Genomic DNA, 26,096 nt, shown 5'->3' with positions numbered 1-26,096 from the left:
TCTGGTGAGCGCTGAGCTGCTTCGTATCTGATCGGCTTTCCTCAGATAACCAAGCAAATGGAGTACGGGTTCATAGACTTCTTAGCTTAGCCTGATTTTTGGAAGGAATTCTCCACATAAAATAGAAACATTACAGAGGTGGCTCCACACAATATCTTGCACAGACCTTGATCTGACCTTGAAGCATGAATAACTATATATTATATTAAACATGCATTTACCACCACTGCTGAAATATATCAGATATTATACGGCAATGTTTAGAGCCATGCGTTTGTACTTTTTACAAGGTGTTTGGCCCATAGTAGACAGCGAAGTGCATAATGAATTATTATTTTTTTATTAGTGTAGAAACATGTAAAACTCTACAGATATCAATTTTCGAAATAGCACATGAATAATTGCAGGTGCCAAAGTAAAAGAAAAAAAGCAAAAAGGGCCGCCATATGATTGTGTTTATCTTAGCAATTATAAGGAATTTTAACAATTGTGACTGCAAAGTGTAAAAACAAAACCTCACATGATTTTAACAACAATATACATAAAGTCACAGAAAAAACCGACTGATCAAAAAAAACGACACAATAAAACGTAACTTTTACTTATTATTGATGAAAAAGGAGGTAGTCCTTTAAAAAAGGAGAGTCGTTAAAAAATGCTATAGGGAAAACAAACTGACCCTGTTAAACCCTACCAGGTCAACCTTCCTTCTCTGTTTAGGCCGGGAGACCTGGTAGGTTTAACAGGGTCAGTTTGTTTTCCCTATAGCATTTTTTAACGACTCTCCTTTTTTAAAGGACTACTTCCTTTTTCATCAATAATAAGTAAAAGTTACGTTTTATTGTGTCGTTTTTTTTGATCAGTCGGTTTTTTCTGTGACTTTACATTTTTCTTATATAACCGCTGGCTATTATCTGGCCTACCAAAGCTGTTACATGCGTTTGGCTCTACAACATACATCATATAACTACTTGCACAAACGGCATTTCATATTGTGTAGACCGCAAAACTGTTGTTCGCAGGGTAATATGTTAACAAAGGGACTCATAAGTAGATTTAGTGCAGACATGTACAGTTTGAGCACCACCAAGCCTTTCTGCAAAGCTTGCAGCAGGAAAGACAATGATCTAGTACAATGTGACTGTCCAGCACCGTCTTATTGCTATACATGGACTCCGCAGAAGGCAGACAGGATCACGATACTGTAGCACCAGAAGCATGTCTGGCTATGCTACATGACGAGGCATATTGCCCGCTTCTCTGCTGTATAACATGATTTGATGCTGCCACAGCAGTGGCGCAGTCTGCTGGTTGACCTTGCTTGTACTACATATGACAATACGGGACATTACAAAAGGGCATCATTGCATTATTTTGCTTATGAAAGGCACCCATGATTTATAAAGCAAACAATCTACAAACAAGAAGGTGATTAGATATGAAGGTAAATAGCAAATAAATTGCTTGAAATATTTGGCCTTGCACAGTAAGAAACCTTCTAAGCAGTAGCACATGTAAAGCCCTCTGAAACCGGTATAAACAGATTTGTCAATTATTTGTAACTTCTAAATATCAGTAACATATTGAGTCGAAATAAATTAAACGACCCCACTTAATTGAATTCTATTACCTGTAGTCGCACCATGGACACATGTATGGCTTCTCCCCTGTGTGGACTCGCTTGTGCCGTGTTAAATGAGACTGAGTTGTAGAAGCAAAATTGCATTCATCACACTTGAATGGTTTCTCGCCTGTAATATACAGTAATATGTAACTTTATTAAATAACATAATTTAGAGATACAGATTAATGAGAAAATGCGTCTTTAAGGACAGACTTAATATCCCCACTCACATAGTAGACTGGCCACAATGATCCTCATGTCTTCCTTGACACAGATGGAAGTAGCCAGGAGATCTCATGGTTATATACTTAAAAATGGAGCCAACGCAAGCATGTTTGATTGGTTAATAAATCGCACCAACTACTTTTTACATATCCAAATTTAGGTAAAATGGCTCTTAAAATGCTACATTTATCCTGATAACTTAGTTGCAGATCAGCATGAAAGAAGCATTCTGAGCAGTGCTACATATTAGACGATCCCCCCCCCCCCCCGTTATTGTACTTAATAAAGACGTATGATGTATGTTGCTGCCATATGAAAATCTATTTTATTGATATAGTCACAAGACACTTTTTTCCTACGTTGTAGAATACATATCAATACAGTGAGAATCCAGAAGCATAAAGGCAAAACTGCAAGGGTGCTTTAAACCTGCAATTCCCCTGGGCATTACTATTACAGTAAGTACAGCAAGATAACATCAGCATCAATATGATAAAGGACACTTCTATCTACCCCTTATCCTGTACATTGTAAGGTTATATACATAGGGCTCTCTGCTCTCTATGTGTCAAGTATTCTTTACATTTAACCGGATACTGCAGGAATCACGTACTGCATTCTTTGCAAGGTGATCGCATTGTATAACAAATGAATTATAGCTCCTTTGGAAATATATTTTTAAAACTCAGATGTTTTCATTTAAATGGGTTATGTCATAGAGACAACCCTGTCCGTATGCCCTATTAGGAAACATGGGTGTCATAGAGGGGGTCCTGCTCCCTGCACAGCGCTTGGCTCTGTCCAACAGTCTCAGACTATATATAGAGTGGCACCGCACATGCCCGGCCTCCGCTGAATGCAAACTCCTCCCAGCTGCCGTCTTGGGGGAACAGGGGACTGGGGGTCCACTGTTCTGGTGATCAGTCCCCCACTAATTTAGCATTTCACCTTTCCAGTGGATAGGTGAAAAATGATGAAGGCTGAAATACCCCTTTAACTCATTGTACAGGTCATTATGCTTATTGGGATACCAAATATGTTTTGAATAAAAGCTGTTTTGTGAAAGAAATTGTGTTTTCTTTATTTAACATTTTTTTTCTTAATCCCACTGGGACTTTTACTTTTTTAACTATAATGCACTGAATAACTTCTGTGCAGAAAAAAAGACAAGCACCTCTTTGGACATACAGGAACAAATTTATTAAGTACTCTAGATTTGTGGCGTATAAAAGTCGTAACTTTTCCATAAAGTGGGCATGGCTTAATGATAGGTGCATAACCTGAAGCAGCCCAACAAATTTACTAAAATTTATGCCAGAAATTGGCGTAAATTATTGGGAAAATCCAGAGCTTTAAGCTGGTGTAGATTTCCCTAAAAGGCACACGGACAGCAAGATATGCGCCCAATTTATTAAGAGGCATGCACCTCTTAATAAATTAGATACATCTTATTCCAGCAATCTTTATATTAAGACTGGGATGTGAAATGCCAGTCTTAATAAATCTTGCCCATATTAACTGGCTAAAACTAAGTGGGCACCTGACCATCACATCCAAAAGAGAATTGTCGGGATGACCATAGAAACCCATTTCATGAAGCTTCTGATGCATAGTCCTCATGCTGATGTAACTACCAGAGGAAGTTCTGATCTCTGTAGTGAGTGATACAACAGAGGGTAATTGATATTTACGTGCCACACGTTTCTGTACTCGGCTGCCCCGTTCTTTGAGTATATGCGATCTAGCACTTTGTGGCTGAGCTATTGTTACACGTAGAAGCTATCACTTCACAATAATAGCACTTACGGTTGACCGGGGCAGATCTAGCAGATCAGAAATTTCACAAACTGACTTGTGGCAAAGGTGGCATCCTATGACAGTGCCACATTTAAATTTACGGAGTTATTCAGTTTGACCCACAATACTACTAATGTTTGTTTATGGAGATTACATGGCTGTGTGCTTGATTTTTTTTTTTATGCAGCTTCTTTAAATGGATGTGGCTGAAACACCTGAACTAAAGAAAAACCGGAAGGGTGTCCATAAACTTTTCGCCATATTGTGCATGTAAAGACCATTTATTGTGCCGATTGGCTGGGGTTTCATTCCTTTCATTGTTAACGATGCAGGGTGGCCCCTCCATTGTGCGGATCGATTGTAGTGCATTGAAGTATAACACTCAAAATTGCAGGTGTGACATTTACATTTTACAAATTTTTCCATGACCAATTTACCCCATAAGAAATAAAAAGAAACATCTATATCTCACACCTTATTAAGTAATTGTAATTTATGATTTACTAATTACCGTAAATACTCATTCATTATATAGACTGATATTCATAATTTCTTAAATCTGGAATACTATTTTTGAAAGCTTGAAATGTAGGAGCTGTTCCCTACCAAAAAAAATCTAAATGATAACCAACTAAAACTTCAAGCAGCTATTTTATTTCAGTATATTAACTTGAGCACTTATTCATTGATGGCTTCACAGATTTGTGATCATTTCCTCTCCACTTTCTCCGCCTCTGAGCTTACTCGCGGACTTTAAATGGGCAGTGTGTAATTAGTATTAATAGGGAACATTATTGAAATAAAGCTAGAAAATCTCTCATCTGTAGCCGATCGTTTTAATATTCCTATTCTCCGTCCCAGTAGCAGCACAGACTCTGCACTGTCATGACAATAATCATCTAGTACATTTTCCATCCTTGATTTAAAATGTAGCTACTAAGCATCTATCACTTAAGTAAATCATACTGTATTAAATACATTTGCAAGTTAACTTGACTAAAATGTAGTGTTTTGTTCCTGCCACTAGAGAAGTCAAGAATTATGAAACACAACTCACCTACACTCATACATAAACAAGGAGTCCTGGATGGAAATTTGAGTACACTGTAAAACAGTGGTCAGCTCAATATATTGTGGGGAACCTAAATGTGACCCTTGACTACATCCCAACGCAACACACCACACCACAGCCGGAGCTGGTTCGAGGGATATGCAAAGACACATACATGACTTTTTTACAAAGCCTAAATATAGAGAAGGGTACATAAACATAGATAAGCGAGAACACACATCGGAACTTTTGGAGATGGGAAAACTACCCCCCAAAAAAAACCGTATTAGCTCTACTGTTCTTTAAGGTTGGGCAGAGTTCTCAGCTAAAAGTAGTGCTTTTAATTTATCATTATTCTGGGGAAAGTATCATCATTTGAATTTGCCATCCCCTAGGGCACAGGAGGCAGCACATGAGAGACAAAAGTAAAGCATGTGTCCCTAGTGAGGCCAGTTGGCCATCAAGACTAAACTCTTAATACTGAGCTAAAAATACAAAACACAAAGCTTAAAGGGCTTTTCCAGGATATTACATTGAAGGCTTTTCCTTAGCCTACCCCCTAGGACACCAACCGATCAGCAAAAAGGGGCACGGTTTAGTACTGCTGATAAGCCCATTGAATGAATATAAGAGTGTGGTTGAGTTCCAGTACCTGGCACGACACATCGACACTTGTATAGACATTGCTGTACAGCAGTAAAGGGGTTTTGGCATTCTGCTGATCGGTGGATTTCCTGGGGCCAACAGCCACCTATCACACATTAATAGCCTACGTTTCTTCATCTATAGGGATGTAAAAAGTGTCCAAACTATCACGTTAGACAGGTCACAATGACGTTAGTATTTACCATGTCCTAGCATCCCCTGTCCAACGCTCCACTCTCTACCACTGCTTTCCGGTCATGCCTCTCTGTCAATGGCCTGCTCACTCCCGCCGCTGTCCGATGCTCCGTCCACCGCTGCTCTCCTGCTGGGACCTTTTCTGTGCGCACGCTGACTCTTGAATTTTAAAAGGGCCAGTACGCACCAAATTCTCTGCTTCTCCAGCCAATGGTGAGACTTTTCTTACTACTTATGGACCCTTGCCCATCACTCTTCATAGTGATGGGGAAAGGGTGCTTTATCCTACTCAGTCTGTAATTTTCTATATCGTCCCTTGGTGATTGATCCGCCTTGTCCTTTGACCAAGTCTATTGTCTGCTGCCTGTCCTCTGACCATCTTTTGATATTGATTGTACTGTGCCTACCCGGAGGTCTGGCCATCTGACTATGCCCTCTGCCTACTGTCCTTGTCCCGCATTCGTGACATTTCTTCGGTTTCGTCAGCTGTTGTGAACAGAGTGTACTCCTGGGGTAGCAACCTAGTTTTTCCCCAGCAGCAAAGTTAAGATCCCTGTACAGAGGTTGAAGGGTGAAGAACAGGGGGTACCTTAGATTGCACTCCTGGGTTTAGCCCAAAGCCAAATCTGTGGAACCTCAGTAGATCTACTTCTCCCCGTACGTGACAACTATCTGCTGAGCATTACTATATTGACCCCTGCAATCCAATATAATGCCGATGCCATATGATAAGCAGGAATTCCGAATTGATGGTGCAATACTAATATAAATCGACTGTTGATTTATTTACAATGTAGACACTGGCTCATCTGTGGAGACAGAGCAGCTGACTAAGGGGAGGGGTTAATTGATCACAGGTGATTTAAATTAGCCTGCAGCACTCACTCTGAGCTAGCTCTGTTCTGAGCTAGCTGAATTAAGTGGCTTGTGATATAAGTGGAGTTATAAAACCGAATTAAAAAGGGGAGTTAAATCCCCTGTAAGTACTCTTCTTTTACTTTAATAATTGTTCACTGTTTTTTTGTAACTGGGTTAATGGATAGCAAGATTGGAGGTTTTCTTCAGTGCACAGTTTGCCATATCTATTCACGACTGGAGCCGGAATACCTCTGTAGCATGTTGTTCACCTGGAAGCTCGCATTAGAGATCTGGAGGAGCAGAAAGCAACACTGAGGGTGATAGACAATCTTGAGAAGGAAGGCCAATCCTGTTTCTGATATTCCAAGCAAAATTGCCAAAGTGGGTGATGATGCGAGGGTGTCGTTCTCAGAAATGGCAGCCCTAGTGGATACTGATCTCCCTAACAGCCGGGAGAACAGCCCAGCTAGTAGTCGGCGGGATGGTAATGCAGGTAATGCAAGACAATTGGTAGTAGTAGGGGATTCTGTAATCAGGAAGACGGATAGAATAATTTGACGCTAAGACTGCCTCAATCGAATGGTTTGCCGTCTCCCTGGTGCCAGGGTTCGGCATGTGGTGGAACGGGTGGATAAATTACTGGGAGGGGCTGGTGATGATCCAGATGTTGTGGTCCATGTAGCTACCAATGACAGAATTAATGGTAGGTGGAGGAGCCTTAAAGAGGCTCTGTCACCAGATTTTGCAACCCCTATCTGCTATTGCAGCAGATAGGCGCTGCAATGTAGATTACAGTAACGTTTTTATTTTAAAAAAACGAGCATTTTTGGCCAAGTTATGACCATTTTTGTAGTTATGCAAATGAGGCTTGCAAAAGTCCAAGTGGGTGTGTTTAAAAGTAAAAGTCCAAGTGGGCGTGTATTATATGCGTACATCGGGGTGTTTTTAATACTTTTACTAGCTGGGCGTTCTGATGAGAAGTATCATCCACTTCTCTTCAAAACGCCCAGCTTCTGCCAGATCACGCTGTGACGTCACTCACAGGTCCTGTATCGTGTCAGACGAGCGAGGACACATCGGCACCAGAGGCTTCAGTTGATTCTGCAGCAGCATCGGCGTTAGCAGGTAAGTCGATGTAGCTACTTACCTGCAAACGCTGATGCTGCTGCAGAATCAACTGTAGCCTCTGGTGCCGATGTGGCCGACACGATGCAGGACCTGTGAGTGACGTCACAGATCTGCATTGCCAGAAGCTGGGCGTTCTGAAGAGAAGTGGATGATACTTCTCATCAGAACGCCCAGCTAGTAAAAGTAGTAAAAACGCCCCGATGTATGCACATAATACACGCCCACTTGGACTTTTACTTTTAAACACACCCACTTGGACTTTTGCAAGCCTCATTTGCATAACTACAAAAATGGTCATAACTTGGCCAAAAATGCTAGTTTTTTAAAAATAAAAATGTTACTGTAATCTACATTGCAGCGCCTATCTGCTGCAATAGCAGATAGGGGTTGCAAAATCTGGTGACAGAGCCTCTTTAAAAATAATTTTAAGTAACTAGACTACAAGCTGAAGGGAAGGACCTCCTAGGTAGCATTCTCAGGAATACTGCCTGTGCCATGCACATCACAAGAAAGACAGCGGGAGCTCAGGGAATTAAATGCACGACTTCAGTCTTGGTGTAGAGGAGAAGGCTTTGGGTTCCTAAAGCACTGGGCTGACTTTTCATTGGTGTACAAACTGTATTCTGCAGATGATATGCACCTAAATGGAAGGGGGTCCGCTGTGCTGGGGGAGAGAATTCTAGCTGGGGTGGTGGAGTATTTAAATTAGGGCTGAGGAGGGAGGTCGATGTAGAAAATAAAGGGGTAGTCAGGTTAGAGAGGGGTCAGACTATATTGGTAGGGAGAGAAACAGACTGTGGGGAGAGGACTAGACAACCGGATAAGGAGATCCTTTACAGCAATAAAAAAAAAATGCCCAAATAATGTCAAATAATCACATTTCTGATACTGAAAGTGAAACATTTAAAGGCAAGTTAAAATGTATGTTCACAAATGCCAAAAGTCTAACAAGCAAAATGGGGGAGCCTGAGGCCTTGATACTGGTGGAACATATAAATATCGTGGGTGTTGCTGAAACATGGCTAGAGACTTCACATGACTGGGCTGAAAATCTACAGGGTTTCACACTGTTTCGGAAAGACATAGGAAAGGCAGTGGTGTATGTCTGTATGTGAGAAGTGATATGAAGGAGAGTGTGAAAGAGACAATAGAGGGTGAAGATTATGAGGAGGTTGAAACCTTGTGGGTGGAATTACAAAGGGAGGTAAACACTGAAAAAATTACTTTTGGTGTGATCTATAGACCCCCCAATATAACTGAGGAGATGGAAGTTCAGCTATATAAACAGATGGAGTGGACTGCACAGGCGGGTACAGTAGTGATAATGGGAGATTTTAATTACCGGGATATTAATTGGTGTCATGGTTCGGCTTCAACTGCAAAGGGGAGACATTTCCTCAACCTGTTGCAGGAAAATTTTATGGGCCAGTTTGTGGAAGACCCGACTAGAGGTGAAGCTCTGCTGGATCTGGTAATTTCTAATAATGCAGAGCTTGTTGGGAATGTCAATGTTCATGAAAACCTCAGTAACAGTGATCACAATATAGTCATATTTTTCATATACTGTAAAAAACAAACACAGGCTGGGAGGGCAAAAACACTTAATTTTAAGAAGGCAAATTTCCCCAGGATGAGGGCTGCAATTCAGGATATAGACTGGGAAGAACTAATGTCAAATAATGGGACAAATGATAAATGGAAGATTTTCAAATCTACTTTGGGTAATTATAGTGCAAAATGTATTCCTATAGGTAACAAGTATAAACGACTAAAATTAAACCCCACATGGCTTACACCTTCTGTTAAACGGGCAATACATGACAAAAAAGGCCATTTGAAAAATCCAAATCTGAGGGTACAGCTGTAGCCTTTGTAAATTATAAAGAGCTTAATAAAATTTGTAAAAAGTTAATAAAATCAGCAAAAGTACAAAATGAAAGGCAGGTGGCCAAGATAGAAAAAGAAATCCCCAAAAATTCTTAAAGTTTATAAATGCTAAAAAGCCAAGGTCTGAACATGTAGGATTCCTAGATAGTGGTAATGGGGAGTTGGTCACAGGGGATCAAGAGAAGGCAGAGTTACTAAATGGGTTCTTCAGCTCTGTATATACAACAGAAGAAAGAGCAGCTGATGTAGCCACTGCCAGTGCTGTTAATATATCAGTTGATATACTGAATTGGATGAATGTAGATATGGTCCAAGCTTAATAAAATAAAATAAATGTACACAAGGCCCGGGACCAGATGAGTTACACCCTAGAGTTCTTAAAGAGCTTAGTTCAGTTATTTCTGTCCCCCTCTTCATAATATTTAGAGATTCTCTAGAGACTGGTATAGTGACAAGGGACTGGCGCAGGGCAAATGTGGTGCCTATTTTCAAAGAGGGCTCTAGGTCTTCCCCGGTTAATTATAGACCAGTAAGCTTAACATCCATCGTGGGGAAAATGTTTGAGGGGCTATTGAGGGACTATATACAGGATTATGTGACAAAAAATAGTAATATAAGTGACAGCCAGCACGGTTTTACCAAGGACAGAAGCTGTCAAACCAACCTGATTTGTTTTTATGAAGAGGTGAGCAGAAGCCTGCACAGAGGGGCCGCTGTGGATAAAGTGTTTTTGGACTTTGCAAAGGCATTTGACACTGTCCCTCATAGACGTCTAATGGGTAAATTAAGGACTATAGGTTTAGAAAGTATCGTTTGTAATTGGATTGAGAATTGGCTCAAGGACCGTATCCAGAGAGTTGTGGTCAATGATTCCTACTCTGAATGGTCCCCGGTTATAAGTGGTGTACCCCAGGGTTCAGTGCTGGGACCACTATTATTCAACTTATTTATTAATGATATAGAGGATGGGATTATTAGCACTATTTCTATTTTTGCAGATGACACCAAGCTATGTAGTAACGTTCAGTCTATGGAAGATGTTCGTGAATTGCAAGCGGATTTAAACAAACAGTGTTTGGGCGTCCACTTGGCAAATGAGGTTTAATGTAGATAAATGTAAAGCTATGCACCTGGGTACCAACAATCTGCATGCATCATATGTCCTAGGGGGAGCTACACTGGGGGAGTCACTTGTTGAGAAGGATCTGGGTGTACTTGTAAATCATAAACTAAATAACAGCATGCAGTGTCAATCAGCTGCTTCAAAGGCCAGCAAGATATTGTCGTGTATTAAAAGAGGCATGGACTCGTGGGACAGGGAGGTAATATTACCACTTTACAAAGCATTACTGAGGAAAATTTCCTAGAACAAAAAAATATTAGCTCCTATGTGTAGAAATTTTTTACTTCCCTTTTCCCATCCCTTGGTTGAACTCGATGGACATGTGTCTTTTTTCAACCGTACAAACGATGTAACTATATGTAACTATCTTTACCCCATGCAGTTACTACACATTACAAAAACATTTTTCACTATTTTATGATGGCACACACAAGCTTGTTCAGATTATATGATCCAGTTCACAATCTGCAGTGGAGAGGTGTGCACTGTAGTTTAGATGGTCTGCTGCATTTTTTAAGCAGCATCATAGCTTACCCCTTCTATTTATCCCTACTGAATTAAATTGGGAAAACTGCTACCAAAAAAATGCATGTAAGGTTTTACATGCATGTGGTTTACAATAGAAAATGCTCTAGTAACACTTCCTGGAACTCCTACCTCATGATAGCATCAGTTGCCACAGGTAGAACCATTTAACCTTTGCTGCATCTTTGTTAAAGTAGTAGTGTTGTTTCAAACAGCGCCACAACCACCAAACGTGAGTCAATCAATAAATTGCCAGTCATCATTTCTCCATGTGACTCTATTGTGTTGTTGATTCAATAAAAAAAAGGTACTGCCTCAAAACATCGCATCTCTTCACACGCAAATCTGAGGATGAAGTGAAGGTTGCAAGAAGGGGGGGGGGGGTGCCATTAGTGTGCATATATGGTGGCAATTTAGAGACTTCATGTTTAAGACTATATTTACTACGGTCCCAGCTATTCCATTCCTCATTGCCCACTGTAAATGCATAAGCCCCACTCCACTCCAATAGAAAAATTCAGGTGTGACTGACGTTAATCCTAATACCCCACTCATGTCACACTAACTGGGGGTCAGGAACCTGAGATAAGAGGATTTGCTTGACAGCATCTTCAGACTGGATGGCTGGTGGTCACCTTTTTGACTAAAAAAAACGGCTTTTAAAGGGCCTAACAAAAATGTTACTCCTTGAAGCCGGGTTCCCCCATAGCATAAACGCTGTGGAATTTCTGCAACGGAACTCCGTGCGGAAATTCCGCAGCATTTATAGTAGCAGCAAAATGGATGAGATTTAGAAAATCTCATGCCCACGCTGCGGAAAACAAACGCAGCATAAACGTTAATAAATTGCAGCATGTCAATTTATGCTGCGTTTTCAGTTGAAGGTTTTTCCTACTGAATTCAATGGGGATGCAAATCCCTCAACAGAAAGCCAAGTGTTGCAACTTTTGCACCGCAAAAATCGCAACTACGGAAAAAAAACAAAAAAAACATACTTATCCAGAAGTCTGTGTTTCTTTGTCCAGTCCGGCCTCCTGGGATGACGTTGCATCCCATGTGACCACTGCAGCCAATCACTGGCTGTAGCAGCGGTCACATGGGATGAGACGTCATCCCAGGAGGCCGGCCTCTTGAGATGACATTACATCCTATGTGACCGTCGCTGCAGCCAATCACAGGCTGTAGCAGCGGTCACATGGGATGAGAAGTCATCTGAGACCGGACCGGATTGCACAGGAGGGACGCATCGACATGACAACGGGCCTACATAAGCATGAGCGCTTTTTATCCGCGGCTTTCTGCAGTGGAAAATCTGTCCGAAAGAATGCACTACTATGTGGTGCGATTTCTCAGACAGAATATACTGCGGGTACCAGGTCGGACACACTGCGTGATTTTTACGCAGCGTATCCGCCCCGTGCGAACCTGGCCTAACAGTTCAACGTCATTATTTTGTTAGTCTGAAAAACATTTCTAATTTGATACTAAATTTCAACTTTCGATAGATGATTCATATCTTAAAGGTACATTTATGATTAACCTGTAAAAAGCATCCCCACTACCTACAGTCATTTAGCTTTATAGATGAAATGCATCTTGGGAGTGATTTTTTTTTAAGATTTTTGTCTTGATATCAAGTAGTGCTTGTTAAAATGGCAATGTAAAATCCCTCTGATGCATCCACTCTTATTACTTTCCCTATAATTAATGAATGTTACTTGTCAGGTTTAGTAAAAAAAACAATTCCTAGTCATTTATGCCACATATATCCTTCACAGAGAAGACAGTCACATAATTCAGAAGTTCCGTTTGGTAGCTATTTGTCAATCATCTCCGGTATAATTGGAGGTGGCTATGCTGTTGATTGAACAAAATACTACTATATGTCACGATGTCTCTTGAAGCTGTCAAGACTGTGTAGCCTATGAAGTACAAAGCAATCTTCAAATGAATGATGAACTGACTAGGGGCTTCTATGATCGCAGTTGAAAAGACTGCTTCTAATTCAAGAGAGAAAAGTGAGACATGTCTCTCAGAGGAAGCAAATTAAGAACAGTTGCAATTAATATTTTGCTGAATGGCTAACGTTATGAAATTTTTCGAATATTCTGTAGTTTCTAAAAGCAGCAGACTTTTGTTATATATACATACAACGTGTAGGATGACATTCTTGTCACATACATTGACGTGCCTTACGTTCAAACCCCTGACTGAGTGACATAATAGAATTAGCATTTTTCCACTATAGTTTAAGAGGTAGACAGTAGATTATCTTATATTGCTGCTTTCGTGTAGGTGATTTGCAATTCACGGCCCTCATTTCCGCACGTATGTACTCCATATACTATAAAAGGATCACCATCATAGCACACATAAATATAAATTACTCTTTTCTAGGATATTACATTAATATTAATTTATTAACGATGGGGGTCCAACATCCGGGACCCCGACATATTAGCAGAACGTAGGGGCAGCGGCCTTTTCACTGCACTACCTTGCACAGCATCATCCATACGGCTAAGGCCCCATGCACACGAACATAAAAACGCCCGTAATTACGGCACGTTTTTACGGGCCCATGGACTTCTATTGGCCACGGGTACCTCCCCGTATGCTTACGGGAAGGTGCCCGTGCCGTTGAAAAATATAGAACATGTCCTATTTCAGGCCGTAATTACGGCACAGGCAGGCCCATAGAAGTCTATGGGGCTCCCGTAATTACGGGTGACTACGTGTGTGCACCCATAATTATGGGAGCGTTGCTAGGCGACGTCAGTAAATAGTCACTGTCCAGGGTGCTGAAAGAGTTAAACGATCGGCAGTAACTGTTTCAGCACCCTGGACAGAAACTACCGATCACAATATAGATCAACATGTAAAAAAAAAAAAAAAGACGTTAATACTTACCCAGAACTCCCTGCTTCTTCCTCCAGTCCGGCCTCCTGGGATGACGTTTCAGCCCATGTCACCGCTGCAGCCAATCACAGGCCAATCACTGGCTGCAGCGGTCACATGGACTGCCGCGTCATCCAGGGAGGTTGGGCTGGATGTGAAGAGAGGGACGCGTCACCAAGACAACAGCCGGGTAAGTATGAATGTCATTTACTTTTATTACGGAGAGGGCTGTCCCTTCTCTCTATCCTGCACTGATAGAGAGAAGGGCTGCCGATTACTGCAGTGCAATTTTGCAGAGAATACGTGCCCGTAAATACGGGTGGAATACTGGTGACACCGGACCCGTATTTAATGCAATACGATAATGCAATACGGGTCGAATACGTGTGACCAAGGACCCGTATTTACGCCAGTATTTACGGAAGGGAAAAAATATGTTCGCGTGCATGCATGAGGCCTAAGGCTGTGTTACAGCACAACCTCGCTCAGTCCCATTAACTGAAATTTAATTCAGCTTTTTTGGTTATATTTGTTTCTAGGAAAACAAGGTCACCATTATAGCTTCCACATACATAGTTATCCATCTTTTCCAGATTACTGAATGGCAAATCTGGCTTTTTATGCTGTGACATAGTGCCCCACTCTCATATCACTGCAAAACGACTTACATTTGCCTTTAAGGACTCGGAAAGTTAGGGGATTAACCCTCTGACAGCAGTATTCGTTGCTAAGGACAACAGCAGAGCTCCCGACGTAGACAAAGGCTGTGAAATAGGCTATTATGGTATTTACTACATATGTCATGAGTTTTTATAGACATATAGGTTAAACGGATGCCATAATAGTCTATAGGTAACGGATGCCACTGTATGGCATGTGTCAGAGGCTATGATGTCATCCATTTAACGTATACAGTGAAGGAAATAAGTATTTGATCCCTTGCTGATTTTGTAAGTTTGCCCACTGTCAAAGACATGAACAGTCTAGAATTTTTAGGCTAGGTTAATTTTACCAGTGAGAGATCGATTATATAAAAAAAAAAAAAAAAAAGAAAATCATATTGTCAAAATTCTATATATTTATTTGCATTGTGCACAGAGAAATAAGTATTTGATCCCCTACCAACCATTAAGAGTTCAGCCTCCTCCAGACCAGTTACACGCTCCAAATCAACTTGGTGCCTGCATTATAGACAGCTCTTACATGGTCACCTGTATAAAAGACTCCTGTCCACAGACTCAATTAATCAGTCTGACTCTAACCTCTACAACATGGGCAAGACCAAAGAGCTTTCTAAGGATGTCAGGGACAAGATCATAGACCTGCACAAGGCTGGAAGGGGCTACAAAACCATAAGTAAGACGCTGGGTGAGAAGGAGACAACTGTTGGTGCAATAGTAAGGCTGGGTTCACACGTGGCGGAATTTCACTTAAATTCCGCTGCGGACACTCCGCAGCGTTAATCCGCAGCGGTGCCGTTTGTCCATTGACTTACACTTTAATTTAGCAGTGTTCGTTTAGACGAGGCGTAAAATTCCGCTGCGGAGCATAGGCTGCGGAGCGGAATTTGGTGTCCGCAGCATGCTCTGTCTGTTGCGGAGCAGTGGCGGACTCATTGCGGAATTTCTCCATTGACTTCAATGGAGAGTCAAAATTCCGCAATGAAGTCCGCAGATCTTATGTGTGCTGCGGAGCGTATTGGTTTTACTACCATGACATTTCTTCATTCTGGCTGGACCTATGTATTTCTAGGTCTACAGCCAGACTGAGGAAGTCAATGGGGCTCCCGTAATGACGGGAGCGTTGCTAGGAGACGTCAGTAAATAGTCACTGTCCAGGGTGCTGAAAGAGTTAAGCGATCGGCAGTAACTGTTTCTGCACCCGGGACAGTGACTACCGATCCCAACATACATGTATCTGTTAAAAAATATATAAGTTCATACTTACCGAGAACTCCCTGCGTCTGTCTCCAGTCCGGCCTCCCAGGATGACGTTTCAGTCTAAGTGACGGCTGCAGCCAATCACAGGCCAAGCACAGGCTGCAGCGGTCACATGGACTGGCGCGTCATCCAGGGAGGTCGGGCTGGATGCCGAAAGAGGGACGCGTCACCAAGACAACGGCCGGTAAGTATGAAAATCGTTTACTTTCACTAGGGAAAGTGCTGTCCCTTCTCTCTATCCTGCACTGATAGGGAGAAGGAAAGCACTTTTCCCGCAGTCCGCAGCAGCTAGTCCGCATCAATGTACTGCACATTTTGTGCAGATCCGCAGCAGAATCTGCAACGCAGATTCTGTGCGGCATTGATGCGGACAGTTGCGGAGGAAATCCGCCACGTGTGGTCATGCCCTAAGAAAATGGAAGACATACAAAATGACTGTCAATCGACATCGATCTGGGGCTCCATGCAAAATCTCACCTCGTGGGGTATCCTTGATCCTGAGGAAGGTGAGAGCTCAGCCGAAAACTACACGGGGGGAACTTGTTAATGATCTCAAGGCAGCTGGGATCACAGTCACCAAGAAAACCATTGGTAAAACATTACGCCGTAATGGATTAAAATCCTGCAGTGCCCGCAAGGTCCCCCTGCTCAAGAAAGCACATGTACAGGCCCGTCTGAAGTTTGCAAATGAACATCTGGATGATTCTGAGAGTGATTGGGAGAAGGTACTGTGGTCAGATGAGACTAAAATGTAGCTCTTTGGCATCACAACTCGCCGTGTTTGGAGGAAGAAAAATGCTGCCTATGACCCAAAGAACACCGTCCCCACTGTCAAGCATGGAGGTGGAAACATTATGTTTTGGGGGTGTTTCTCTGCTAAGTGCACAGGACTACTTCACCGCATCAATGGGAGAATGGATGGAGCCATGTACCGTCAAATCCTGAGTGACAACCTCCTTCCCTCCACCAGGACATTAAAAATGGCTCGTGGCTGGGTCTTCCAGCACGACAATGACCCGAAACATACAGACAAGGCAACAAAGGAGTGGCTCAAAAAGAAGCACATTAAGGTCATGGAGTGGCCTAGCCAGTCTCCAGACCTGAATCCCATCGAAAACTTATGGAGGGAGCTGAAGATCCGAGTTTCCAAGTGACAGCCTCTAAATCTTAATGATTTACAGATGTTCTGCAAAGAGGAGTGGGCCAAAATTCCATCTAACATGTGTGCAAACCTCATCATCAACTACAAAAAACGTCTGACTGCTGTGCTTGCCAACAAGGGTTTTGCCACCAAGTATTAAGTCTTGTTTGCCAAAGGGATAAAATACTTATTTCTCTGTGCACAATGCAAATAAATATATATAATTTTGACAATGTGATTTTTTTTTTTTTTTTAAATATAATCTATCTCTCACTGGTAAAATTAACCTAGCCTAAAAATTCTAGACTGTTCATGTCTTTGACAGTGGGCAAACGTACAAAATCAGCAAGGGATCAAATACTTATTTCCTTCACTGTATGTCATTAACAGTTCAATGGTTAAACAGATGCGTGTGAAGGATAACATACAGTAGCATTCCTCACACATAGGCTCCCACGTTTATAAGATTATAAACCGCACATTATAAGTTTTTATGGGATTCCGTTGTATTCTACTACGCTATTCCATACTTTTCTTGTGCTATACTCACATATACTGCGCTATACAAGGCTAAAAGAACACTATTTAGAGACACTATTAAAAGACACGTTTAGCATATTTCCCCCGGGAACTTTCCTGGTGTACACTCTAAACGTACATCACAAACGTGATGTGAACAGGGCTTAAGCCTGTCAACTTTTTTAAGCTATATTCATTAGCCAATTTGTACATTCATTTATAAATAAAAATGTTTAAAACAGCAAATAAATACTCAGAATCAAAATTAACAAAATGTGTTTAGTGCAGAAAACATCTTTATGTACATAAAATAAGCAAGACAATAATTAGAGATCATGAAAGCAATGGAAGTTTTAACACTCTACTGTAACAAATGCACATACTTCTTTAGATAAAAATTTCGTCAAAATTGGCACTTGTATCCTTAAATATGCCCAGTTCAATAAAAAGTTCTGTGACATTATGAGACCCTGCAAGACCTGTATAAGGGATTACTCTACTGATACGGTAAAGGTCTGCTTTATAATAACAGCTGGATCTACAGCTTCTACATTATAGACTGTATCTGCAGATCTGTTGTAGGGGTTAATTATAACTTAATGTTTATCAATATTGAGTAAAAGGATTTTTTTTTGCATTGATTGCAGTTTTAAAACCTTGTTAGAGGATAACAGGAACTAAAATACAGAGAATATCTTCCTTTAGTTATGAATGTTATGTAGTTTGGATGAGATGACCAACCTGTATGCTGCCTCCGATGCTTCGTAAGGGCGTGACGTGTCCCACCAGCAAAGCCACAAAGGTCGCACAAGAACGACTTCTCGCCTGTTGCAACAATAAACAGATGTGGGATTGTAGAGGTCACAGATCGTTAAAACATATCTATCAAGGCTTTCAGGGTTACTAATTCCTCCAATCAAATGTTTCCATGTAAATATGTCAAATGGGAATGAAATTACCACTGCGGTTTATTGACTGTGATAAAATCTGAAAAGCACCACTGAACATAATTACATACTTGTCAGACCCATAAAAATTAGCTTTATTATCAATGGAATGGTTTTGTACAACTTCATTTCTGTTAGATGCCTTCCAGATGGGGCTGCTTTATGCACTTGAACAGTTTTTATGCATATCCTGATTTTTTTTTTTTACAATTCCCATACATCTGGCCTTTCTTAGCACACTAAATATTGTCTAAAATGTACAATACGAGTACATATTATACAATTACATTATGCATTTACTCACATTCTATGTTTGTGTATATTATTACATTTAGTTTTTGTGTTAGCAAGCAAAATAAATGCCTTTTATGTCTTCTCAATCAGAATGATTTGTATATGGAGCACTAAAAGAAAACAAACACAACTTGTAGTATTTATTGTAACACTAGGTAGTAGGAGAGAGATAGAGGTGTAGGTGGTTCTCTAGTTTACACCACTGAACGACAATAATTTAACGAAAGATGATTCTATATCAGTAAGGAACGTCAGATGGATGTTAAATCCTAAGCTGTGGTTCAATTGGATAGATGCTGAGCCTAAACAGTCATCTAGATGCAGCAGAGTAGAGTTTGTCATTTAGCACTCTGTAATATCATGAAAAGCTGTGGATAAACCTATGGGATGTTTACTCAGCAATATGATACATTACCAATGAAGTGTGATAAAACTCAAGCTATGCTGCACAGTACGTAGGCTTATATAATAAAAGGTATTGGTTTTATTCGTAGTAATGAATGGCATTGGAAAAACTGAGCAATTTAGGGAATGGAATTCAAATCCATTTATTCATTGGAAAGTTTGGATAATGTTTGTATATAAATTCTATTCTATGATTTGTGTTTATTTGTTAAGACAAAAATAACAATGTTCATGATATATAAAATAAGACCAGAACGCTGTGAACTTTACATACAGGATTCAGGGAAATATATGGATGTCATACAAATGTATACAACTTTCTCTGTGACATTTTTAAAATGTAGAAGTCAAAAGGCCACTTTTATGCGGCAGTATTTAGGTCAGTATTTAACATCAGTCTTCAGTCAAACCTACACAGAGGAAACGTGTAATGGAAAGATTTGCACCTTTTCCTTAGTTTTGGTTTACAAATACGGATGCAAAATACCGACCAAAATACCGCCGTGTGAAAGTGGCCATAATGTCAATATGCTACGGAGAGAAGGCAAGGTATTTATATATCGGTTTCCCTGTTCACCAAACTGTATCAGTTTTTAATTTTCGATGCACTGGAGGAATGAAAAAACAAAATGGTTGTGAAGGCGTACTTTCCCTTTAAGGCTCTGTTCACATTAGTGTCATGGTTTCCTTTCTTAATAGAGCCATTATAGCTATGCTGGATCCAGTGTCAAAATCAAATCCTGATGGTCCTCTTTGTTTATAATGCGGTCCGTCGGTTTCTGTGAGGATTCTGGTATTTTTAACGGCAAACCTAGCGCTGCAGATTGAACTATTCATGAAATAAAAAATACGGGAACCCTCGGTAAAAACGCTATTCACATTATTTCTTCTCATGAAAAGTTGATGCTATACAACTTACAAGGAGTTCAGTAGAGCTCATTCTCACGGAATTCTACATGAAGGATGCATTTTCTCACGTGTACTCCGAAATTACAGTGATATAGGAAAATTATTGCAGGTTGTGGAATAATGTAGGCCACTGACGTAAAGATCTGTCACCAATCTGACCATACTTATATAGGTCAGAAACCTAGGTTCATTTTCATTGAAACAATCATCTATATGGTCGGACGCCAAATGGTTATTATAACGTCTATGTCCTCCTTTGAACCTAATTTATTTATTTATTTTTCATCGAAATAGGTCCAAAATTCAGTGCGGATTCAAAGCTCTAAGAATATTGCATAGAAAATTTTTATATGATAAAATTCCAGCTGCCTGGGAAACATGCTGTTATACAATTAAAGGGATTTCAAATATAGGACATTTATCATGTATCCACAGGATAGGTGATCAATGTATGATCGCTGGGGACCCCGTGATCATACATTTATCACCTATTTTGTCGATAATGTAGGTAATAACTGTCCATAGGGGGAAAAACCCCTTTAAATTTATAACAGCAACTCGATGATAATAAAGCAGTATGCAGTAAGCTCCAAAACTCCCCCTAGTGGCAGCAGCAAACAGCCAAAAATGTATAGTTTACCTCTGTCTATGCATAGGACTAGAAGCACTGCATTAGAAAAACTGAGGGCCAACCTCTATAAAGATGTATTATGAGGGACTTTGAAAACCTAACTCCAATTACCTGTTATAAGAGGTAACATTCCTAGTGGCTCTAATATTTTCCCATCATTGAACCGGATTGTTAAAAACATTTGCTCAGTAAGATATGGTACTAGTTCGCATAGGTCTTTTTTAAACATGGTGATTGGGGTAGTTAAAAAAAACAAACAAAGTCCATACATCTAAAATGATGGTGTAAAAGACAAAACTGAAATGAATACTCTCTCTGGGTCCACTGGTTAATACATTTCCCCAATAGTTTTGATGAGAAGCAGACACTTCTTTCTACTGAATGTGCGTTTCAGGAATCACCATTGCAATTGTTCTTAGTTTCATAGTTAAAAGATCAAATGCTAAATAAAACTATAGCATCCTGGCAAAATGGAAAACAAGACCTGAGAAGCCGCTTTGAGGCTACTCCGTAGCGTCGACAATTTGACACCGGTTCTTGAAACCTCCACGAAAATCCTGGTTAAAATGCTCACCAAACTTCATGGAAGTCACAAGCCTTGTCTTAGCTATACTTTATAGAAGATCTGAAAAACACTACTGCTTCTAAAAGAGTCCGGACTTTGAGACAGAGATTGCTTTTGGCTAGTTGTGAGTACTTTTATTACACTGCCGACACTTGTAACCTTAAAATTTCTTGGACAGACAAAATGAATAATTGCTTTAGGTAACCACATAGAACGTTTACATGATGGCACAGACAGGATGGAAAGTGGATTTTTTCTTAACATCTTGAATTAGTTTCAAGTGTGCCATTTTGCATTCAAATGCAGAAAGACACGGAAACCAATCCTTTATATCCTATTAGAAAACAGCCACTGTCCCCTCTCTCTCATTATGGTGCAGACTACAAGACCTAACAACAAAAATCTATATTATTGATCTAACCAAGTCTCCACAATTATTCTTTAGAAGGAAACACCGACGATAAATTACATCTGCACTGGCTTTTCATCTGCGGTTCGATATAAGTGATCTCTCAGGGCAAGCTGGAGACCTTAAATCGTCAACACCCTTGACAGAGGAGCTAAATAGACCCGGCCTCCCACCAACTGCTTGGGATATTTCTCAATAAAGAACTTTTTAACCTAGAATCTTCACCTAGGTGAACATCTGGATCCCAGTGCAATGATTGGGCCATTTTTGTTTCATTCATTCTTTTTAATTATACTGTAGAATGTACAGGGAGTGAAGCAGATGTTAACAATTTCCTGACTACATAGAGGACAGTGGAAACGGGGAATGACTAAATAACCTAGGATACAAATGACACCATGATGAACTCAATAGCTAAAAAAAAACGAAAAAATAAATAAAAAATCATAATAGCATTCAGGGTGAAAAAAAATAAAATATTGTAATATGAGGTGACCTGACAAACAATAATTCATACAATTAAAAAAAAAACAGGTTATAACAAATGGACCAGAGGGAGACGAATACAAGCAAAGTACAGGAGGAGGTAGCAATATTGTAGCCACGGTAAGAAAGCGAGACGAGAACATTTATCTCCCAGACTAAAATAAGGAACCATAAAGATTCAATTTTCATTTACAGCATCTCGAAATACAAGGGGATGTTTCGAAGTGGACAATGTCGGCTCTCAATGTTTATGTTAATGGTGTTTGTTAAAATATCTTTGCTTTAATTAAAAAAAACAAAAGTATTACTAGCCCATAAATGAGTTTTATATATAACCAGGAAGATAATGAAGACATCATTTCTAACAGACCTGTGTGAGTCCTGTAATGATCTTTCATGGCAGAGGCCGTGAGGAAAGAATAATGGCATGTAGGCCAGGTACATTTAAATGGTTTTTCGCCTGTGTGCAGCTTCATGTGGTTGTTCAGGGCCCATCTCTCTCGAAAACTTCTATCACAGAGGTTGCAGGCAAATTTCCTATATGAATAAAAAAAACAAGGTAACACAAAAGGAAGGCGTGAGACGAAGGCATACACAAAAATTCTTATATTCTTATATCAACAGACATTTCTAAGCCAGAAAAGAGAGAAGACTTTTACGAGCTCAACCATGCTAAATGCAGCGCCTTTACTGAGGAGTATTGCAGCCTAAGTCTGTCATGTCTGTATAACCAGGCATTGATTTTTCTGTCGAGGCCTGGCACGTCAGCCATTTATTCTCCGCTTTGCGGTTGGGCCCAACGGGTTTGAAAAATTCTGTTACAGTCCAGTCGCCCCTGAGGCAAATGTGAGAATAGATTTCACCTGTACAGACCTATACCACTTATCCAGGGCATGTGCTGTCAGAGCAAAGGCTAAATGAAAAGCTATCTGTTCAAGAGCGCTCCGACAGCCAAGTGGTGCTAAATACTGTACTGTGCTGAAATACATCTTTGCTACGCTGCCACGTTTAACCCTTCTGTCATGGGGAGGGGGGTGAGCAATGTAGTGCAGTTCATTGAAAGTCCTTTAAATAGACCATCAGAACCCGAACAAATTGTTGGCAAATGCAAGTAAACGAGACTATCACTACTACGACTACAATACTGCAAACTGAGAACATTAAGAACACCGTTCAGTGTTTCCAGTCCGACATCTCTCCATTATAACGGAGTCAGTGTATATAACTAAAATGGAAATGTACACAGGCATGTTTCTATTCATTAAGCACACATTTACACAAACACATACATCTATACAGAAAAATAGAAATATAGCATTAAAAAAAATGAGAAGACATTCTTACTTATCATACAAACATATACTGCAAAATTACATTGCATTCATTTGTTCTGCTGGACATCGCATTCAAAACACATGGGTATCAATATGCAACCCCCTCCATATTTATCCCTCTAATATCTATCACACTTCTGGGTAGAGTAACATACGTAGGTCCAGCAATTTGTGCCCACTCACCCACAACAATTTTAGTGAGGTTGGGTAATAAAGCATGGCGCTGACAGAAACCCAAAAATAATGAAAAGGGTTTTTGAAGTGGCTCTGCATTGGTTAAGCTATGCCACTATGAGAACAAGGGCTAAGGGCCCAGCCCGAACCATGAAAGGCAGCTACCAACAAATATCTTTCCTTTTCAACAGTTGGCACAATGCATGTTGGCCAATGCAACTTCGCTCTGAAAGTCACGGAGCTCTTCTGCTAGTATTTGTCTATGGTCACTGAATGATTATGTGCTTGATTTTATGCAAGTGGTAGCAATATGTGTGGCTTAAATGCAGAATCCACAAATTAGAAGAGTCCACATACTTTTTGCTATATATTGTTAAAAAAAACCTTTAGAAAATACAAAACATCTGCACAACCATTATCCCACTTCAGGAATCACATGTATCCAAAAAGTGTGACTCTTATAACAACATTTTGTTTAATGGATTTTTGCTAAATCACTTTACAATGTCTCTGTTCTGTTTCACTGTCTATGTATCTATCACAAAAGGCCAGAATAACATTGAAATCACCCATGTACTGTTATGGCTGTCAATTCATTTACATTTTTTAAATAATTGCTCAAGCTGCCCCTTTTGTGGGACATTGATGTTGTTGTTTGTTACTGGCAACGTTAATGTAGGAAGATGACCCTCAGATACTACAAGAAGCAACGTGTCAAAAACTTAAAGGGAATCTTTCACCAGCATTTCACCTATAGAACGTTACTTATCCCTCACTGGCCACTGCTATAAAGAGTTCATTGCCGTTACCCCCTCTCCTAAACTCCTCCGCCGACTGTAAATAACGGTCTGCAAACATTTTGCGCCTTTTATCGTAATAATCCGATGTCCCTTTGTGCGCACACCCCAGAAGAGGACATCAATGCACAAGCGCGGGATTTTGTGTGCTGGGGGAAGACGAGGAGCTGTCAATCAAAAATAAGGAGGCGGGGTAAACTCTGAAAGACTTGAGGAATGAAGATTTGACTCTTTTCAAGCGAAGATTTGACTCTTTTATGCTCATTAGCATACGGTGTGGGAACACTAAAAAGCTGAATACTAAAGCTACAGAGCCGACTAAGAAGACAATTATAGGTTATATAGAAATGATTTTTCACCCACTACCACCAGGTATTGCTGGTTTAATAGGTGAAATGCTGGTGACAGGTTCCCTTTAAATTAAAGAAGCACTTCAGCAATTTTCTTGCTTATATAGTGCAGCATAGACTATTATTAAAGAATAATGTAGAGGATCTTGTGTATGCCTTGTGTATTATGGATGCCATTACGATGCTATGCAGGGGCAAACGGTTCAATACCGTCAATTTATGTATTTCGATACGAAGCTGTGTGGCCACGCAGCTTAGTATTGCAATAAATGAAGAAAACATGGCGCGCGCGCAGTGTAAAGCTCCCGCGATGTTCTTTTCTTACAGTGACCTTTTCCCTGCCCCTTTTTCACATTCTCAGATTATCATTGGTGGCAGTAGAGAAAGGAAGGAGGAGCGTTCCACCCTCTTACTGCGACTATGTTGGATCCAGGAAAAGCAGGCGACATATGGTCCGTATCTCACGCACCGAACAAAGCCGTGTGAATTAACCACATCATTTCCCTCACACATTAACCCATTGAGGCACACTATAATCATTATAGTAAGTGATCCCATCAAGTACCTCGCTCACAGTTGTAATGGGCAACATTGGGTTAATGTGAGGTACATGATGGGATTAATTACTATTAATGTGAGGCAAATGGAGGTTCAAAATAGATAAATAGATCAGATTATTAATAAGTTAATAATGTATCAACCTGTAAGATCAATGTTACAAATGTGAGTTATAATTATGTATAGAATGAAATAGGTAGAAATATGATTTTGTAATATGGTACATGCTTAAAAGGCAGAGGGGCATTAGAAAAATGCCCCTCAGGACCATAGCATAAAATACCAGTAGTGATGTGAACAGACGAAGTAAATAAGAATAATAAAGAACTACTCATTGGAAAACCTTTATCTGATCAATTACCTGTATGGAAGAAAGGTCTAATATGATGATGTGGCGTCTGCCAGACGCTCTGAGATGAGTGTGAGGTCAGTTGTAGTTACCTGAATTATATGCTGGGCAGATAGTTAGCCAAAATTGGCTGCAGGTCTACGTTCAAGTAAAATGGTTGAGCATGCGCATGCGTGTGTGTCATAGCGTAATGTACGTAGTGACGTAATATGTGTCTCTGGAATGCAAGCAGTGTCATTGCTAAGGTAGTGTGGAACGCATAGTCATATAGACCGTGCTAAGATGAAAAGAAGCGTCTTGCCAGTAGTAAAAAGAGTGAAATTATAGTTTTG

At 40.3% G+C, this 26,096-nt stretch overlaps 1 protein-coding gene across 2 annotated transcripts in view; it reads right to left on the bottom strand.

Annotated features, from left to right (window-relative positions):
- Window positions 1–26,096, bottom strand: part of ZNF407 (zinc finger protein 407) — a 499,483-nt gene that overhangs the window by 162,459 nt on the left and 310,928 nt on the right. For both annotated transcript variants that reach the window (XM_075826495.1, XM_075826496.1), the window contains 3 exons: window positions 22,573–22,739; window positions 18,298–18,381; window positions 1,631–1,751 (listed from right to left, as the gene is read on the bottom strand). In XM_075826495.1, the coding sequence (XP_075682610.1) occupies window positions 1,631–1,751; window positions 18,298–18,381; window positions 22,573–22,739 (372 nt within the window). The remainder of the gene's footprint in view (window positions 1–1,630; window positions 1,752–18,297; window positions 18,382–22,572; window positions 22,740–26,096) is intronic.

The sequence above is a fragment of the Rhinoderma darwinii genome, chromosome 5 (genome assembly GCF_050947455.1).
Source record: "Rhinoderma darwinii isolate aRhiDar2 chromosome 5, aRhiDar2.hap1, whole genome shotgun sequence".
In the NCBI taxonomy this organism is placed as follows: Eukaryota; Metazoa; Chordata; class Amphibia; order Anura; family Rhinodermatidae; genus Rhinoderma; species Rhinoderma darwinii.
This window is presented reverse-complemented; position numbering and strand designations above follow the sequence as displayed.